Source organism: Chionomys nivalis, chromosome 17 (genome assembly GCF_950005125.1).
Source record: "Chionomys nivalis chromosome 17, mChiNiv1.1, whole genome shotgun sequence".
Taxonomy (NCBI): Eukaryota; Metazoa; Chordata; class Mammalia; order Rodentia; family Cricetidae; genus Chionomys; species Chionomys nivalis.
In genome coordinates this window covers 57332777-57352182 of record NC_080102.1, presented here as the reverse complement: position 1 = coordinate 57352182, position 19406 = coordinate 57332777, and the positions used below count along the sequence as shown (strand labels likewise).

The 19406-nt window shown below is 47.0% G+C and overlaps 1 protein-coding gene across 4 annotated transcripts in view; it reads right to left on the bottom strand.

Moving 5' to 3' along the window:
• Dip2b (disco interacting protein 2 homolog B) overlaps positions 1-19406 on the bottom strand; it is a 194789-nt gene that overhangs the window by 10275 nt on the left and 165108 nt on the right. For all 4 annotated transcript variants that reach the window (XM_057791489.1, XM_057791492.1, XM_057791493.1 and 1 more), the window contains 9 exons: positions 15428-15549; positions 13516-13627; positions 9996-10105; positions 9436-9566; positions 7306-7474; positions 6459-6629; positions 5594-5655; positions 3847-3904; positions 1830-1904 (listed from right to left, as the gene is read on the bottom strand). In XM_057791489.1, the coding sequence (XP_057647472.1) occupies positions 1830-1904; positions 3847-3904; positions 5594-5655; positions 6459-6629; positions 7306-7474; positions 9436-9566; positions 9996-10105; positions 13516-13627; positions 15428-15549 (1010 nt within the window). The remainder of the gene's footprint in view (positions 1-1829; positions 1905-3846; positions 3905-5593; positions 5656-6458; positions 6630-7305; positions 7475-9435; positions 9567-9995; positions 10106-13515; positions 13628-15427; positions 15550-19406) is intronic.

The following is a 19406-nucleotide window of genomic DNA, read 5'->3' as shown; positions in this document are numbered from 1 at the left end:
AATCCGGGTCCTCGGGAACAGCAACCAGCATGTTTTTTTTTTTTAAGATTTATTTATTAATTATGTATACAGTGTTCTGTCTGCCTGTATGCTTAAGATGGTTTTGAGCCACAATGTGGTTGCTGGGAATTGAACTCAGGACCTCTGGAAGAACAGTCAGTGCTTTTAACCTCTGAACCATCTCTCCAGGCCTCAGATTTTCTTTTTAAATCTCATTTTCATATTAACAATGCAAGCACAACAGTATGTAGCTGATATTTGCCAGCATGTACTTTCTGCCAGACTCCATCAGCTCTGAGACAGTCACATCATTATTTTTCTCACTATACAGGGAGAAAGAAAAGTCTAAAAATCGTCTGTAATCGAAATAACAAAACAAAACAAAAAAAACAAAAAACAAAACCCAAGATGAGCAATGGTGGCACATGTCTTTAATCCCAGCACTCGAGAGGCAGAAGCAGGTGGATCTCTGTGAGTTCGAAGCCAGTCTGGTCTACAAAGTGAGTTCTAGGACAGGTTCCAAAGAGAAACCCTGTCTTAAAACTGCTCCCCTTCCCCAAAACAACAACAAAAACTCCTCTAAGATGCAGGACTATAAAGGAGCCCCAACACCAGTGGCTAGCACCAGAGACCGGACTCTTAACCACTAGGCTGCACTGCTCCCCTGGGTTCATTCTCACCAGCTCAGAGTCCCACAAAGACACCAAAGCACAGCTGCTACACGTGTGGTGTAACCATGGCACCAAGCTCTGGGGATGCCAGGGCACTTGAGCTCACAGTGCTAACAGGCCAGCAGCTGGCATCTAGGATAGCACCAGCTACCACTTGAGAGACTGTTTCTGTGCTTTGCAGATACAGGGATAATGCATTCAAATATGACAGCATTTATTCCTTCTGTGTGGTGCATGTCATCATTATTAAAGCTCAGCAAACAAGTCTAGGGAAGTAAGCAGCCTGCCCAGCTTTGACAGGCTAGTTACTGGCTGTGCTGGTGTGAGTCAGAATGTCCCCCATAGGCTCAGACATCTGTGGTACCATTTAAAAGGATTAGAAGGATTAGGAGGTGTGGCTTTGTTAGAAGAAGTATGACACTGGGGGGTGGACTCTTAACATTTATGTGAATTTAAAAATATATACACATTGCGAGGCGGTGGTGGCACATGCCTTTAATCCCAGCACTTAGGAGGCTGAGGCAGGTGGATCTCTGTGAGTTCAAGGCCAGCCTGGTCTACAAGAGCTAATTGCAGGACAGGCTCGAAAGCTACAAAGAAACCCTGTCTCAAAAAAACAAAACAAAACAACAACAACAACAAAATGTATACAGGGCTGGAGAGATGGCTCAGAATTTAAGAGCACTGCCTGCTCTTTCTAAGGTCCTGAGTTCAATTCCCAGCAACCACATGGTGGCTCACAACCATCTGTAACAGATCTGGTGCCCTCTTCTGGTCTTCAGACAAAATATTGTATACATAATAAATAAATTATAAAAAAATGTATACACATGGCTCCTGTTGGTTCCAACCCTTCACAGGTAGGAACAGGTAGCATTTGGCTAGTTTGCTTTTAGCTAAGGGGATGGTAGTGAACAAACCTGAGACTATTTCTACCCAGTCTTGATCATCAGCCTCTTCCTTTTGCCCCTCCCAGAAAAAATAGATATTCCCAATGGAGGGAGTAGAGTTCATTCAGTCTAGTTCTGTTTGCTTGTAGTGTGTGTTCTTAAAATCTTTAAAATCTTGGCTACCGATATGAGAGTGAACATGAGATTCACGCCTCCCTCCCCCAGGTGAGAGTCCTGACTTCAGAGTGAACATGAGATTCACACCTACCTCCCCCAGGTGAGAGTCTCCCACAGGTCCTTTGGTCTCAGGATTAACAATAACAACTTTTACTCCAGGTAAGATCTAAGAATCAAAGGAGAAATACAAATGCTCAGTTCAGTCAAAACTCCCAGCTCTGACTGTGCCTTCACTTACTGTCAAAAGCCTATCTAGCATGCCTGAGGACTGGCTTCAACCACCAGCCCCGCAAAATAACCAATGACCTCTAGGACCTGAGCCTTTACCTCTAGGGACTAAAATGGCAGGAGCTGCCATTACTCAAGGTGCCCTGATGTGCTTTTCTGTTTGTCCCTGGTCAATATTCCTCATTTTGGTTGAGACCTAAGGACCAATAAGTTCCACTCTCCAACTTAAGCAGACGCAGACTGCCATCTCTTCAGAGGATGAAAAACTTCTGCCCAGGGTCACAACAGTGAGACTGGTACCCTTCTGGGTAAATCCTCTCCAAAGTTAAAACAGCAGGGGAGCCCAACTGGAGACCACACCATAGTCAATGGGGGCTGCAGGCTGGGGAGCAGCAGTAACGAGAACACAGAGAAGGACCTCATGCCCTCGCATCTCAAGAGACGTCACACTTCTATCTTCAGGAGGGAAAGGAAACTAAGTGCTGATGAGCAAACGGCTCAGGCTTTCCAGGAGGTTTATCTGGGGTCAGGACTGTAGCTCAGCAGTGAGCTGCTTGCTTAGTATGTACAAGGACCCAGCTGGGCAAAAAGACAGGTGGGCTGGCCAGCCATTCCAGTCACCTGTCTCACCTTGCTGAAATTGTTAGGTTGGGTCTCTAAAGTCTGAGACTGGCTACCAGGGTGTAAATTTCTAAAGCTGGGAGGAAGGGAATGAAAGGACAGTTCCCTGGAGCCGCAGCCTGCCCTCATGACATGGCACTCCTGAAGACTGGGCACCCAACTGCAGACATGGGGCAGTTAATAGCACAGTCCACACAAGTAGTTCACACAGCAGAAAAACTAAAGTCGGATTCTTCTGGGGTAACATCAGCTGGATAGATTACGTAAGATCTCTTTCGACCTTCTCTCCTGTCTGTGCCTCACAATCCTGTCCTCTGTCTGGACAGTGCAGGGCAGAGGGACAATGTGGGTGGGGGAGATGCTGAGGACGGGGATGAAGTGATGAGGACGGAGAGACGGGGATGAAGTGATGAGGACGGAGAGACGGGGATGAAGCGATGAGGATGGAGAGATGGGGATGAAGTGATGAGGACGGAGAGACGGGGATGAAGTGATGAGGACGGAGAGACGGGGATGAAGTGATGAGGACGGAGAGACGGGGATGAAGTGATGAGGACGGAGAGACGGGGATGAAGTGATGAGGACGGAGAGACGGGGATGAAGTGATGAGGATGGAGAGACGGGGATGAAGCGATGAGGACGGAGAGATGGGGATGAAGTGATGAGGACGGAGAGACGGGGATGAAGTGATGAGGATGGAGGGATGGGGATGAAGTGGTGAGGACGGGGAGATGGGGATGAAGTGTGAGGACGGAGAGGATAGGGATGAAGTGGTGAGGACGGAGAGACGGGGATGAGTGATGAGGATGGACGGATGGGGATGAAGTGGTGAGGACGGAGAGACGGGGATGAAGTGATGAGGATGGAGGGACGGGGATGAAGTGATGAGGACGGAGAGACGGGGATGAATTGATGAAGGATGTTCCCTGCACAGGCACAGCTGTTCTGCTCCCCCACAGTCGGCACCTTCTGACTTGCCTTTCAAGTTTATATAGAACTGACTTTTTTTAGGTGCTGCTTATCTATGCACTTGTACACAATGAACACATTTTGCTGGTTTATCAGTAAGAATGGCAGGCCATGGGGTTTAAACAATATGGAGATGAGTGCACATCTGTCTTCATGACCATGTACACTGAATAAAGCCATCCACTTAGATGAGACTGTGGAATTAACCTTAGGCTCTCCCTCAAGCTTCAGCCTACCCGCCCCCCCCGCACCCCCCCCGCACCCCCCCGGCAGCTGGCAGAATAGAGTACCTTTCCAGACTCGGAGAGCAGGAGGCTCTGGGGGGCACCCCGTTCCACAAGTCGGACCCTGCAGAGAAACAGCAGTTAATGTATGCAGTCTTTCTAAAACTGGGTTCACCACTATGGCTGCCTCTGCAAGGCCTCTAAGTGGTACCATCTGTTCCCAGCAGAGCAGGGCTTGCTTACACTCTGCACTTTTTTGTTGGTTTTTTTGGTGTTGTTGTTGTTTTGTTTTTGTTTTTTTGAGACAGGGTTTCTCTGTGTAACAGTCCTGCCTGGAACTAGCTCTGTAGACCAGGCTGGCCTCGGACTCACTGAGATCCACCTGCCTCTACCTCCCGAGTGCTGAGATTAAAGGTGTGTGCCACCACCGCCCGACTTACTCTGCATTCTTTTTTTTTTAATATTTATTTATTTGCTTATTATGTATACAGTATTCTGTCCGCGTGTATGTCTGCAGGCCAGAAGAGGGTACCAGACCTCATTACAGATGGTTATGAGCCACCATGTGGTTGCCGGGAATTGAACTCAGGACCTTTGGAAGAGCAGGCAATGCTCTTAACCATTGAGCCATCTCTCCAGCCCCTTACTCTGCATTCTTGATGCTATACGTCAGACAGATTTTGGTGAGGGTGTTAACAACATCCTGGTCCTATTTGCTAGATTTCAGTAACAGCTCCCACTGTGACAACCACAAGTGTTCCAGGCATGGTGAAGTCTTTGGAGAAGAGGGGCAAATCTCTCCGGTGCAAGAATGCTGCATAAGCATGAGGACATGAATGCCAGCCTCAGCATCATGTAAGAAGCCAAGTGTGCTGGGACGTGGAGACCAGTGTATCCACGGGGCTAGCCAGCTTAGCAGGATTGGTAAGTCACAGGTCTCAGAGAGAGAGCCTTGTCTCGCAAAACAAGGTGCATGTTCCTTGAGTAAATGAGTAACAATACCTGGGGTTGTCTTCTGGCCTGCACAGACACACAGACACACAGGCCTAATCACCATGGTGCAGCCTAGTGTATACCTGGGTACACTAGGGACCAGCCACCAGCCTGGCGTGCAGAGGACTCAGTATCTTAGCAGTGTGTACTGTGAGACAGAGTTAAAATCTTCTGAGCTGGGGAGGAGCTGGCTTTACAACCCTGGAGTCAGATGCGGTGTTTCAGAGACCCTGTCCTGCTGCATTTATCATTGCTCGCATCTTTATCTTTAGACTGCAGAGCAAAGACACTTTTTAAAAAAAAAAAAAATGTAGACAGAGACTTTCTGTATACCTCTGGCTGTCCTGGAACTCACTATGTAGACCAGGCTGGCATGAAACTCTCAGAGATCTGCCTGCCTCTGGTTAAAGGCATGCACCACCATGCCCAGTTCCACAAAAGTATTTTTATATAGCTAGGAACGAAGATCACATTTTAATTACAGAACAAAGCAACAAGCCATGCCTGGTCTACACGCCTGTAATAATCTAGCAGAATGAGAGGCCGGAAGATGACTGTAAATCTAAGGCCATCTTAGGCTACCTAACAAACTGACATTTCAAACCCTACCCCACCCCTTTGGGTGGAAACAAACAAACAAACAAAATAAAAATGAAAACATAACCCACCAAATGCCAATGAAGCTTTCTTTTTATAAGAAAAATTCTACCATGTATTAATAATAGACATGAATCCTTTCCCTTCCTCCACCAGCCCTGGAAATCCAGACACGAAGAGGACGGGGTGCTGACCCTGAGGCCGAGCCCTTTGCTCACCGTACCTGTCATGTCTCAGCGACTTCAGGTCTACATACACAGTCGTCGGATCAGGCCCCGAGGTTCCCTAAAGAACAAACCAGCACATGTTTATTTAAGGCTAAATGAGCGGTCTCTGTACCACATCTCACAGAAGCAAGGAGGCCCCTGAAACCTTCACTCTGGCAAAGCCAGAAGATGGGGAACCTTGGCCCTGGCATCCTTAAATGTCTCTGAAGCAATGGAACAATAGCAAATGCAGGGGGCTTTCCTGCACAGGTGCAGGGCTCAGAGTAGGAACGAGAGAAGCCACCATGCCAAAACAGATGAGAGCAAGGGACACAATGAGATTCCACAGGAAAGTATCGTGACACTTCCTGCAAGCCACTTGACCATGGTCACAGGAGCGCTCCAAGTCTTGGCCACCTTCTTTCTCTCTTGTCCTTGTACTCACTGACCTCAGGAGCCTCCAAGCAGCATGAAATCAGATGCTTCTAGACCCACCAAGAACAACAGGGCAAAAGAATAGATGCAGGTTGATTTTTAAAAGGCAAAACATGTAGGAGACAGGAAAAAAAGAAGGCTACACTATGTATTAGCTGGGCTTGGTGGCATACACCTTTAATCTGCACTCAAGAGGCAGAGACACGTGGAACTGGCCTGAGTTCAAGACTGGCCTGGCCTACACAGAGAGTACCAGGGCAGCCAGGGGTATACAGAGAAAACCCTGTCTCGGGGAAAAAAAAAAAAAAAGGCTGTATACTGTATCTTAATTACTAAAATGCAAGCAGGACTTGGAGAAGTCCTGGAGCTCTTCACACCAGGAGAAAGCAGCACTCTGGAGCCTGCTGGCCTGCTCCACTAACAGCAAGAATGAGCTCACGGAGTCACCTGTAAACATATTGCTACGTTGACTCTGGAGCCGAACGTGGTGCTGACAGCTCGAGGGGACAGACCGATGTCTTTAAAGAGTTTGGAGAAGGACTGCTGCAGGGTGATGCGTGGTCGCTCCTCTGCAACCACCACACAGGTCCTGATGCAGGAGAGGTTGATCCCTCTGGTCTGAAAGAAGCATGGTTAAGAAGATTCTTTTTTGCTCAGGAAAAGCCAAGAGCTACTTTCTCAGCCCAGAAATGGAGAACAGCAGCTTCAGAAAGGAAATGCTAAAACACCCTCCACAGTCAATCACCCCCGGGGACATCTGATGTGCTCTGCGCCTGCTGTGATAGGGTCGGGGTTGGCTAGAAAAGCACTAGTCATTGCCGAAACCCCGAACTCAAGTTTTTCTTTCTGTGGTGTGTGTTTCTGGTCTTGGACACTAACTTTCTACCTCTTGTTTTAGTTCTTGGGGTCCTGTTTCTCTGTTAAAGAGAATTTAGTACTTGACTTCCTCACACATGGTCACTGGAAACACATAAGCCCTTTTCTTTAGGAAGTACCCAACCTTCAGTATTCTGAGGTTTTCATTTTACTGGGAAGAAAATAAATCTATTGGAGGTGACTTTCCCATACTATTATATAAATCGATCCCCACCCCTCCACAAAGAATAAAATTAGGCTTTGAAAGAAGGCATTAAATTAAGGAAGAGTAAAGTTAAACTCTCTGATCTTTACAAAATAGCTTCCCAGTCATCTGGCTAGAAAGAAGACAAAGAGCAGACAAGCTGGTCTGTCTACCTCCCTCTGCGCCAGCATTATCAAGCCTCTTAGGACATCACTTGCTGGGGCTGCTCCTCACCTTTAGCACCTCCACTTGGTTCCCCAGCCCTTTAGTGCAGAGCTCCATCACGGAGTAGGAGCAGAAAGTGTCCCTTATCTTGTACTGGTTGACGGTGGCGAGCCAGAGGAAAAGGTTGTTCTCCAGCTCCAGAGGAGGAATCAAGACGGACTGGTGCCCGGAGTAGACGCTGCAAAGAATAAGTGGAGAGCTGATGTGCGCTCACTCTCTGCATCTTAGAGCACCAGCAGGGCAGAGGCAGCAGAGAGCCACGTTAGGGACAAGGCTGACCATTCATCCTGTTTCTGCAAGACTCACAGGACATGTGACCACAAAAACAAAGTCGGCTGCGGTAGGACGAGCCAAGAGCACAGGACAAAGACAACCACTCAAACTGAGAAAGTGGGGAACACTCCAGATGAGTGTCTACAAGTGGGAAGGCAGAGGAAAAGCGTGTAGGGTGTGCATAACATTCCTGGAACAGAGCACAGGAGTGAGGCCAGGAAGACTGAAGCAGTCGTGAAAGGTCTCACACCCAGTGCAGCTCTAAGCTGCTATAAAACCACCATGGCATAGGTTTTGGAGCTGGAGCCACTGAAGACTGGGAGACGGTCAGACAGGCTGCGGAGTCTGGGCAAGGGATGGTGACAGATGAATCCCAACAGTGCAGCAAGAGCTAACGAAAGGAATGTGGAGTCGCCGAGAAGATCTACAGCCACGACGGCTAACCTCTAAACTCAGTATCACCAAGAGCCCAGCAACACCAGAATGGGGGTCTGGATCAATCCAGTCCAGAAGGCCTCATCAGCTTTTTCTTCCATGTACAATGGGTAATTTGCTAGGGTATAAAAATACAATAATCCCTCTAACCCACAAGAGGAGACCTTGATCTCATGGTCAACCTTCCATTTTAGTCTCCTGCTAGACTCACAGGATCAAGCCATCATACCTCGTTCTGTTGTTGTTTGTTTCTTTTCCTTTTTAAAGGAGACTTGTATTTATTTATTTTAGTTTTTTAAGGACGGTTTCTCTGGGTAGCCCTGGCTGTCCTGGAACTAGCTCTTGCAGAGTAGACTGGTCTCAAACTCACAGAGATCCACATGCATCTGCCTCCTGAGTGCCAGGATTAAAGGTGTGTGCCACCACTACCTGGCTATTTTTATTTTATGTGCATGAGTACTTTGTTTGAATGTACATAAGTGTATCATGTGTGTGCTGTGGGAGTCAGAAGCAGCAGCAGCTCTCTGAGAACTGGAATCACAGAGTCTTTTACAAGAGTAGCAAGGGCTTTTAGCCATGGAGCCATCCTCCCCAGCCACTTCTTTTCCTTTTAGAGGTGTGGTCTTGTTATAAACCATGCTTGTCTTATGATCTCCTGCCTTAGCCCCTAGGATTACAGGTAGACATTCTTGGTCTTGTTGAAACGTTCCAAGACCCCGAAGTGACTTTAAGGCAAAGGTAGGTAATAGGAACAACTGAACCAATGCGCATTACATGTAACTGGCAGAGGAAGTTGAAGATGACACCCACATTATACTTTGGCCCCATGGACAGCCATACCCCAATGAAGACAGGGACACAGAAGGAAGATGCTACAAGAGAGACAGGCACTTGGAAACATTCTTGGCATCTCTACAGGAAGCGAAAATTCAGGCCTGAGATACGGTTTTCTGGCAGGCAGTGAAAAGAGCAGAGACTTGCCAGTCCTCAGGAAGTAATCTGGTCAAGGCAAACTGCTGCGTTCCAGCCACATGATGTCACTGCATCCCTCTATGCCCTCCTGCCCAGCCTAGGACACGTCCTGCTGTCGACACTGCATCCCACCATGCCTTCCTGCCCAGCCTAGAGCACATCCTGCTGTCTAATGTCAGACGTCACCTGGAAATTGTCCTTCTATCTGGCGTGGCTTCTACAACGAGGATTACAGGATGGGACAGAAAGCAGGTGACAGAACAGTGCCATGTTCCAGGAGGAAGAAAAATAGGTAGGGAGAATAAAAAAGCAATCAAAACTAAACAAACACCAGAAATAGAAAAGGTGCTCATATTCCAGAAACAGCAGCATTTTACTAAAGTTAACTAAACCGAGAAAGCAAAAGGGAGGAGGAGATGGTCACAGCCCCAAACTCACAGGCAGGCTTCTCCATCCTACCTGCAGAGACACCAGAGGGCAAAGCCAAGTCCACAGTACGGGTCAAGACAGATGGCGATCTGCCGAGAGGAGTACAGCTCACACTGGAGTTTGATGGCTCTACAGAGAGCATTGACCGCAGAGTGGGACATCTGCAAAGCAAGGACACACACGGGATGCAGCTGGCACCCCAAAGGCACAGGAACTGCCCTGACCAGCTTTAGCCCCCAAACTCTCCATGTGACATATGGATTCTGCTGCTTCATAGCCTAGCCTAAGTACAAACTAAGAAGATGGGTTTCTACTCCGCAGCGGACACAGCCTCCCGGGACCTGAACTGATGGCTGCACACAGACTTTACCTAGCGCTCCTACTATCTGTAGCACGCGTACTCCGCCACAACACTTCACAGTGCAAATCCTTTGAGATAACTTTCTCCGGAAGAGCCAGTGCTCAGATGTAAATATAGCCAGGACACTTAACCCTCCACCCACTGGCCTCTGGTGCAGCCGGCTGGCCTCCACAACAGAGGTCAGCCCACTGTGGCCTGGCATCTCACCAGCAGAGTGAGGCCGCTTTACCTTTACTCCTGTAAGCATGCCAGTTGTGGAGACACTAAAATCAAGATATGCCAACATCTCAGGAGTGGGTGGTTTATACAGCTGAGGTAACCGTTTCCTGGGTAAGTCATCTGCAATGCAAAAAAGAAAGCTGATGTACAGCAGACGTGCCTGAACACAGAAACCATTGCTCTTTAACTGCTTCTAAGATGTGTCAAGGTCTCAACCTCCTGTGTCTAACCCAGCAGCTCACTATTGTCACCCTCAAATGCAAGCAGGAGCCGTGATGCCACTAGGTAAAGGTTACCTGCAACACCACAGCCAACAAATTCATTTGCAGATGTCCCAATGGTAACATCTTGGAAAAGGCAGAGTGCTGGTGTTCAATCCCAGAGGTCAACTATGTCACCAGCTCTATGTCCCTGACATCTCTTTTTCCTTTTCTTTAAAACAGATCTCCAAATATCTACCTTCAATGGTTACTGGAAATTTAACTCACATCAACCACGGAAATTTTTTTTTAAAGATTTGTTTATGTATACAGTGTTCTGCCTGCATGTATTTCTGCAGGCCAGAAGAGGCCACCAGACCTCATTACAGACAGTTGTGAGCTACCAAGTGGTTGCTGGGAATTGAACTCAGGAAGAACAGTCAGTGTTTTTAACCACTGAACCACCTCTCCAGCCTTAAAATTTTATGTTTATTTTATTTATTTATTTATTTATTTATTTATTTATTTATTTATTTATTTGGTTTTTCAAGACAGGGTTTCTCTGTAGCTTTGGAGCCTGTCCTGGCACTAGCTCTTGTAGACCAGGCTGGTCTCAAACTCACAGAGATCCGCTTGCCTCTGCCTCCCGAGTGCTGGGATTAAAAGCGTGCGCCACCACCGCCCAGCTAGTTTATTTATTTTATGTGTATGTGTGTGACCCTAAGTGTATGTAGGAGTAACATATGCATGCAGGAGCCTCTTGAAGAAGTCGAAAGAGACAGGATCCCACTGGAACAGGTGGCTATGAGCTGCCATGTCAGCTGGGAACTGAACCTGGGACCTCTGCAAGAGCAGCCAATACTCTATCTAACCTCTGAGCCATCTAACTCCCACATGAAGCACTTTTAAAATAACAATTGTGTATATACTCAAGATGCATTAATTATTCTTATGCTTTTTCCCATTAAAACATATCACTTACAGATTAGTGTGTCACATTAGTCATGCACGGTGTGATGGTGTTGACTGTTAACCTGACAGGAGCTGGAATCACCTGGAGACAGCCTCTAGGCACATGCATGGGAGCATTATTTGTATCAGGTTAGCCTTGGCCTCGAACTCGCAGAGTTCTGCCAGTTTCTGCATCCCAAGTGCTGTGATTAAAGGTGTGTGTGGCCACCAATGCTGGGCATAGGATAATCCTGATTAGGGTAACTGAGCTCAGATATGGTGCCTATTGGAGAATGGCACCGTATGTGAGTTTGGTTCCTAAGTCACATAAAAAGGAAAAGGCTAGGCATAGGTGATCATTCGTTGCTCTCTTCCTCCCAAGCCCCTGCTGCCTGGACTCCCCACCAAGACACACTGCACCTTGAGCTGTGAGCAGAACCACCCTTTCATTCTTTACACTGTTTCTGCATAATATTTTACCACAGCTACTTAAGAAGTTAGACAGCTGCTGGGCGGTGGTGGCGCACGCCTTTAATCCCAGCACTCGGGAGGCAGAGGCAGGCGGATCTCTGTGAGTTCGAGGCCAGCCTGGTCTACAAGAGCTAGTTCCAGGACAGGAACCAAAAACTACGGCGAAACCCGGTCTCGAAAATTCAAAAAAAAAACAGAAAAAAGAAAAAAAAGAAGTTAGACAGCTCCCTCCCCTAGAATTTGGAATTCTTTTCTTCCACTCATTTAAACGCCTACAATCGCCTGACATGCAGAGCCCCAAGCAGGGCTCACTTCCGGGACTCCAGAAAACTAGATATGGTAGGACAGCTTGCCCTTATCCCAGATTTTCAAGTCAAAACCAAGAATATCAAGATGTCCCTAGCTCAACTATGCCCCTTGGTAGTCCTTTGGTTTCTGGATTAAGAAACCATCGTGAATTTTAAATCTCCATGTCACTGGGTGGCTATCTCTGGTTATGTGTTACCACTATGGCCCCACACTACAGCTGGACATTATACCAAGCTCTACGTGCCTCACTTTATATTATTGTCCAACCTGGAGAGAATTCTCAAGAGCAGCAGCAGTATTTAAGTCCTGTCTACGTGTAGAACCCCACTCTCCCTGTTCCCCCAGTTCTCCAGCTATTCCCATATCTGAATCTGATTGAATATCACTAAAATTCATGTACAATCTTTTTTCCCCCATTTTTCAAGACAGAGTTTCTCTGTATAACAGCCCTGGCTGTCCTGGAACTCACTTGCTGGCCTCAAACTCACAGAAATCCTCCTGTCTCCACCTCCCAAGTGCTTGGATTAAAGGCATTTGCCACCACTGCCCAATTAAATAAAGTCTCTGTGTGTAATAGTCCTGGTTGTCCTGGAACTAGCTCTTGTAGACCAGGCTGGCCTTGAACTCACAGAGATCTGCTTGCCGCTGCCTCCCAAGTACTGGGATTAAAGGCATGCGCCACCAACGCCTGGCTAACATTCTGGTTTTCATATCATTCAACACATTGGATAATTTGATATTTTGGGGTACAGCAACAGTATTTTAGAATGGGGTTACATAGCAATTTATGAAGCTCAAGATAGAGCCCAGGTCTTTAACTTCTAGTCCCTTGTTTAAATTACAACACATCTACCAAGTCAAGGGTCAGACTGTCTTAATAGTGTGTGTGTGTGTGTGTGTGTGTGTGTGTGTGTGTGTGTGTGTGTGTGTATGTGTCTATGTGCCACTGGAGGCCAGAGGTCAACCTTGGGTGTCATTTCTCAGGAGTCATACCCCTTGTTTTTCTGAGACAGGGTCTCTCTCTCTCTCACTAGGACCTGGGGCTTCCCACTTAGGCTAGACTGGCCAGCAAGCTCTAGGGTCCTGTTTCGAGACCTCTGTGCCCAGCTGTTTATATGGTTCCTGGAGATCAAAGGGAGCTCCTCACTCTTCCACAGCTACCAACTGAACTACCTCTCCAGCCCGTCTCATGTATCTGGCGATAAAATATAACCAGATACAGATACCTTCGGAGGATGCCAATGCAATGCTGAAACACCATTTGCCTTCCCCCTACCCACCCCGAGACAGGGTCTTACGCTGTGGCAAGGCCTGGGCTTGAATTAATAATCCTCCTGCCTCAGTCTCTAGAGTCCTGAGATTATAGATATAGCAATCACATTCAGCAAGATACTTTGTTTGGAGAGCACTTAGCATATGATGGGCTAGTTCTTGGACGTAGCTTTACTGTGTCCTCCATGTTGGTAGTACACACGGGGTATCTGGCTTTGCTCCGTGAGCAGACAATGAAGGTGTCACAACACCAAAGCTGTGCAAATGTGTGAGATTCTAGGAAACCTCTGGTAGTGAATGGTAGCAGGTCTGGACAACTCCTTTCACCTGTGTCAATGATAGTTGGCCAGGTTTTCACATCCACAGCTGCTGCTGCCTCTCGAGACTTCAGCAACCTCATCAGAGTCTGAGTGGTGAGAATGCACGCTGCTTTGCTGACCTAGAAACAAAGGGACAGCAGTAAATACCAGAAGGCTTAGCGCTGTCTGCTCCTAGAAGTAGCTTGCTCGCCATACCAGCCAGGGTTGTTTCATTCTTTCCCTCTTGTGATTTTATTTCTGAAAATGTGGCATGCTTAATTCTCCCAGGCATTTTTAACAGGGGCTGCTGCCTACAACGGTCATACTCTCAGGAAGGACCCTGCAATCCTAATCTTCATAAAGACCTAATAAACCAAGACGTGGACTCTGTAGTGCTTAGGGAATGGGAGGAGATAGTGGGTACATTCGGAACTGGTGTGTGCAATCCAGACCTATGGTGCACACCAATCTGGCCATGGATCCAGATCGAAGTGCCCACACAAACGGGCTCTGTTCAGCTATGCAGGAAGAGCAAAATGACCTACTTTCACCCACAAAGTGCGTCAACAGAAAGAAACTCCCAGCGCTTCCCCAGGCCTCTCTGTATGAGCTAACAAGGACATTTTTGCTGAATTAAAATGTAATGAAATCATCTGTGATGAGCGTGGCTCTATGCTGTGGCTGAAGCTGCTGACACAGCAACAGCTCTTGGAGAAACAAATGCCAGTCAGTGCACTGGCCCAGGCTGCCTTCTGTTAAAGGTCTCAGAATATGACACAATAGAGATTTATTCAATTTCAATTCTCATATATTGTAAAACTTTCTATCAACCCTAGGACAAAATTCAGGGCATTTTGTTTATTCTGGTGTTGCTAAGGCTTAACAATCTCTCAACCACTGAGTCATATTCCGGCCCTGTACAGTTTTTTAAAAGTTCCATCTTTATTTTTTTCTCGAAACTCCATATGCAAATACACTGTCTTGATTATGTTCACCTCACCATCTCCTCCAAGTCCCCGTATCTAATCTCCCTCCCAGTTTCATGCCCTTTCTATAATTTCTCATTACTTAATTATCTGCCCCCGCCCCCAAGACAGGGTTTCTCTATAGCTTTGGAGCCTGTCCTGCAATTAGCTCTTGTAGCTGGCCTCGATCTCACAGAGCTCCGCCTTCCTCGCCTCCCGAGTGCTGGGATTAAAGGCGTGCACGACCACCACTGCCCAGCTGATTAACTTCCTTTTAAGCTACTGAGTCCAGCTAGTGCTGCCCATCTGCACACAGGCATGGGTCAATCACTGGGACATGGGAACCTATCAGTGGCCACACTCCTAAAGAAAAGCAACTTCCATTCCTCTGACAGCCATCAACTTCTCAGCTGGGGTGGAGCTCAGGGAGCCCCTCCCCCGACGCACCTTTTAATGCCAAACATACAAAATTAACCCAAAGTGACCTGACTGGGAGGACTTGACATGCAAAATTACACTGGTTCTTATGCAATAAAAACAAGTCAGCCAGATCATCCCTTGTTTTGAGACGGGAGGAGGGGCGAGCTTTACGGGAAATCACTGAGCCCTGCTCTACTCTACCGACAGGCACCATCCCAACCCTCGACCATCGCTCTCCCATTCACTGAACGATCATGGCCACTTTGGTCAGAAAAGGGAACAGCTGTTAGTCTGGTTTTGTTTGCCTGTTTATTTCTTTGTTTTGGACATAGACTCTCTACATAGCCCAGGCTAGCCTACAACTCTCATTTGTATATCTACCTCCGGAGTGCTGGGACCACAGACACACACCACACCACACCACACCAAGCTGGGAGACTTCTTAGGAGAAAAATGTGACAACTTGGCACTATATAGCAGGAAGTTATCGGAGTTCTTAGCTGTCTGAATGTGATTCTATGAAATGGGGTAGACACAGATATAGAAAGAACTTACGTCAACGATCATGCGCACCGTGGGCAATGTGGCAGTGAGGTTCTGAGCATGGGGGGGGCGCACAGTCACAGGTACACACCCTGCGTACAGGCAGCCATAGAATGCAGCGATTAACTCGATGCCTGCAAGACAAAGGGCACTGTCAGGGGAATCACTTAGCCGCTGCTACCGCAAGAAACTGAACCCATGTGACAGGTGTGTGAGCTAGTTATTCATCTGGTGTTGAGTTTGTTTTGTTTTGTTTTGTTTTTTCAAGACAGGGTTTCTTTGTATAACAGTCCTGAATGTTCTAGAACTCTCTCTGTAGATCAGGCTGGTCTTGAATTCACAGAGATCCGCCTGCCTCTGCCTCACAAGTAGTGGGATTAAAGGCCACTGCCACTCAGCTTCATTTGGTGTTGACACAGTCTCTCAAACACTGAAATTACAGGCGAGCATCACCATACCTGGCTCACGTGCATTATTTGACCACAATTCAAACAAAACCCTGACAGAATAAATTCCAATAATTAAGAAAAATAGTAAGTCTGGCATTGTTGGGCGATGGTGATGCACACCTTTAATCCCAGCACTCCTGGAGATAGAGGCAGGCAGATCTCTGTGAGTTCAAAGCCAGCCTGGTCTACAGAGTGAGTTTCAGGACAGTTGGAAATACACAAGAGGAACCCTATCAAAAACTAAAAAGTCTGGCATGGTGGCTCACACTTGGTATTTGAGAGGTTGAGGCAGGCATATTGCCAAGGGTTCAAGATCAGCCTAGACTACGTAGTGATAGCTAAAGGCCAGTCTGACCATCTTTAAAACAACAACAACACAACAATAAATAAGTAAAGAAAGAAGGAAGCATAGGAAACAATTTAAACTATATAAAGAGGCCCAGGAAACAAGGAAGGAATATATCCACACAAATATATTTGGGTGGTCCAGCAACGGAACCCAGAGCTGTGACAGGGCTAGCACGTGTTGTGCCTCTGAGTACATCCTCAAGGTGAGACGTGAGCTCTTAGAAGATTTTTATTTTCTATTACTTGGGAAAAATGGTTGCAGAAATCAAGGATTTTAACTAAGGAAATAAGGACAGGGAGGAACTGTCAAGCTTTCCTTGCTCAAAGGCTGTTGCAAGAAAAGCAACTGGATGTCTTTTTTTTTTTTTTTTTTTTTAATTTTTTCGAGACAGGGTTTCTCTGTAGCTTTGGAGCCTGTTCTGGAACTAGTGCTTGTAGACCAAGCTGGCCTCGAACTCACAGAGATCCTCCTGCCTCTGCCTCCCGAGTGCTGGGATTAAAGGCATGCGCCACCACCGCCCAGCAAAACTGGATTTCTTAGACACTGTGGGTCAACGAGTGCAGCCTGGGAGCCTCAGGAAGTACTGGGGACCTGCCACCTCATTACTGACAGATGGAAGAGAACTTCATGCAAACACACAGGATACATCCCTCCTAGAGCAGACAGTCTCCTAGGCATTCTTATTAGTGTTCACACAAATGAACAGTGTAGAAAGAACAACAGAAAAAGTGGAGGAGAGGGAGAAAAGAGCAGGATACGGTGAAATGTAGCACTGGGGACAGAGTACCGATGAAGCCTAGGCATACCAGTGAGGGGACAGAAGGGACACAGAAGGGGAATGCAAATATCTTTGTTTGTCTTGTGTCAATCTTACAATTCAAATATTTCACTTAGAGCCCGGCAGTGGTGGAGCCTTTCATCTCAGCAGTCAGGAGTTAGAGAAAGGCGGATTTCTGTGAGTTCAAGGCCAGCATGGTCTACAGTTCCAGGAGACTCCAGAGCTACACAAAGAAACCCAGTCTGCGAACAAACCCCACCCCCCAAAATTTTTTCCCTTAGAATTCTGACTATTGGGCTAGTGAGACGGCTCAGCAGGCAACAGGGCATGCTATGCACACCTCTGTCCTGAGCTGACACTAGTGTGTGCACACGCAGGTAGAGGTCAGAGGCCGGAGCTGGCTGTCCTCCTCCATTGTGCTCTACCTTTTCAAAACTTTTGTGTGTGCATGTGTGTTGGGGAGAGCTGTTTGTGTTCAATGCTCCGAGCCGGTCCACATTCAGCTGGCTGAGATGGACCAAAGAGTTGCCTGGAAGACTCAGAGGGAGATAGAAGGGCACAAGGGGAGGAATAGGAGTGGGAAGTGGAGAGGAGGAAAACAGTGCTTCAGTTGTTCCGCAGATCTCTCGTTTAATCCCTAATGTTCACCCCCAAGTTTTATTTTTTTAATAAAACGATAAAAAGAATCACAACATCTGGCATTCCATGTTGCACCATATGTATCAGGCTTTCTTGGACTGCCAGCCTCCAAATCATGACACAGAGACTTATTATTAATTATGAAAACTCAGCCTTAGCTTAGGCTTGTTTCTAACTAGCTCTTATAACTTAAACTAACCAATTTCTACTAATCTACATGCTGCCATGTGGCTCGTGACTTTTACTTTCCTCTCTGGGTTCTCGTGTCTCTCCCACACTACAATTCACCTTATCTTCTCTCTGCCCGGAAGTCCTGCCTATCCTCTCCTGTCTAGATATCGGCCATTCACCTTCTCTTCTTCTCTCTGCCCGGAAGTCCTGCCTATCCACTCCTGTCTAGATATCGGCCATTCAGCTATTTCTTCTTTCTTTTTTTGCTTTTTTGAGACAGGGTTTCTCTGTGTAGCTTTGGTTCCTGTCCTGGAACTAGTTCTTGTAGACCAGGCTGGCCTCGAACTCACAGAGATCCGCCTGCCTCTGCCTCCCGAGTGCTGGGGTTAAAGGCGTGCACCACCACCGTCCAACTATTCGGCTATTTATTAAACCAATCAGAAGGTGTCTTGGAAAAGACACATCTTCACATTGTACAAAATGATTATTCCACAAGATGTGTGTCTATGTCTAAGCATGTACTTGTGTATGTGTGTGTCTGTGTCTAAGCATGTACCTGTGGATGTGTGTGCCTGTGTCTAAGCATGTACCTGTGTATGTGTATGTCTGTGTCTAAGCATGTACTTGTGCATGTGTGTGTGTCTAAGCATGTACTTGTGCATGTGTGTGTCTGTGCCTAAGCATGTACTTGTGTACATGAGTGTCTGTGTCTAAGCATGTACCTGTGCATGTGTGTGTTTGTGTCTAAGCATGTGCCTGTGTACGTGAGTGTCTGTGTCTAAGCAGGTACCTATGTGCGTGGATGTCTGCAGAAGCCAGAACAGAGCATCGAACCTGGAATTACAGGTAGTTGTGAGGCACTAAGTTGGGAACTGACTCTGGTCCTCTGGAAAAGTAGCAAGAACTCAACTGATGATCCATCTCTTTGGCCTCTTTACCTTATATTTTGAGATAAGTTCTTTCACTGGACCTGGAACTCACCAATTTGCCTAGATGATGAGATGGTCACGGAGCTTGAGGGACCCATCTGCCTCTGCCTCTACAAGGTTAGGACTGCTGGTGCATACCACCATGCCTGGATTGTTTTTAATATAAACTTACTTATTTAGTGTATGTGTATGTGTGTGTGTATGTGTGTGTGTATGTGTACATGTGGAGGTCAGAGGCCAACTTTGGGAATTGATTCTCTCCTACTACCTTGAGTTCCTGGGATCAACATCAGGTCATCAGGCATGACAAGCACTTTTACCCACTAAGCTCCTTCACTGACCCAAGCCTGGCTTTGGATATGGATGCTGGGGCTCTAAACCCAGGCCCTTATGCTTTTGTAGCAATCACTTAACCTACTGAGCTTTCTCCTTGCTGTGTAGCTGAGGCTGGCCATGAACCTGATCCTTTCACCTCTACTTCCCAAGGGTGGGATTATTAGGTGTGTGCTTCCTTGCCTGGCTATTTGGTGTTGTTTGTTTAGAGACAGGTCTCACCACGTAGTTCTGGCTGGCCTGGAACTCATCATACAAACTCACAAAGGTCTACCTACTTCAGCCTCCTGAGGGCTAGGACAATGTTGGCTATTTGTAAGTCTTGTTAAACAGCTCAGGCTAG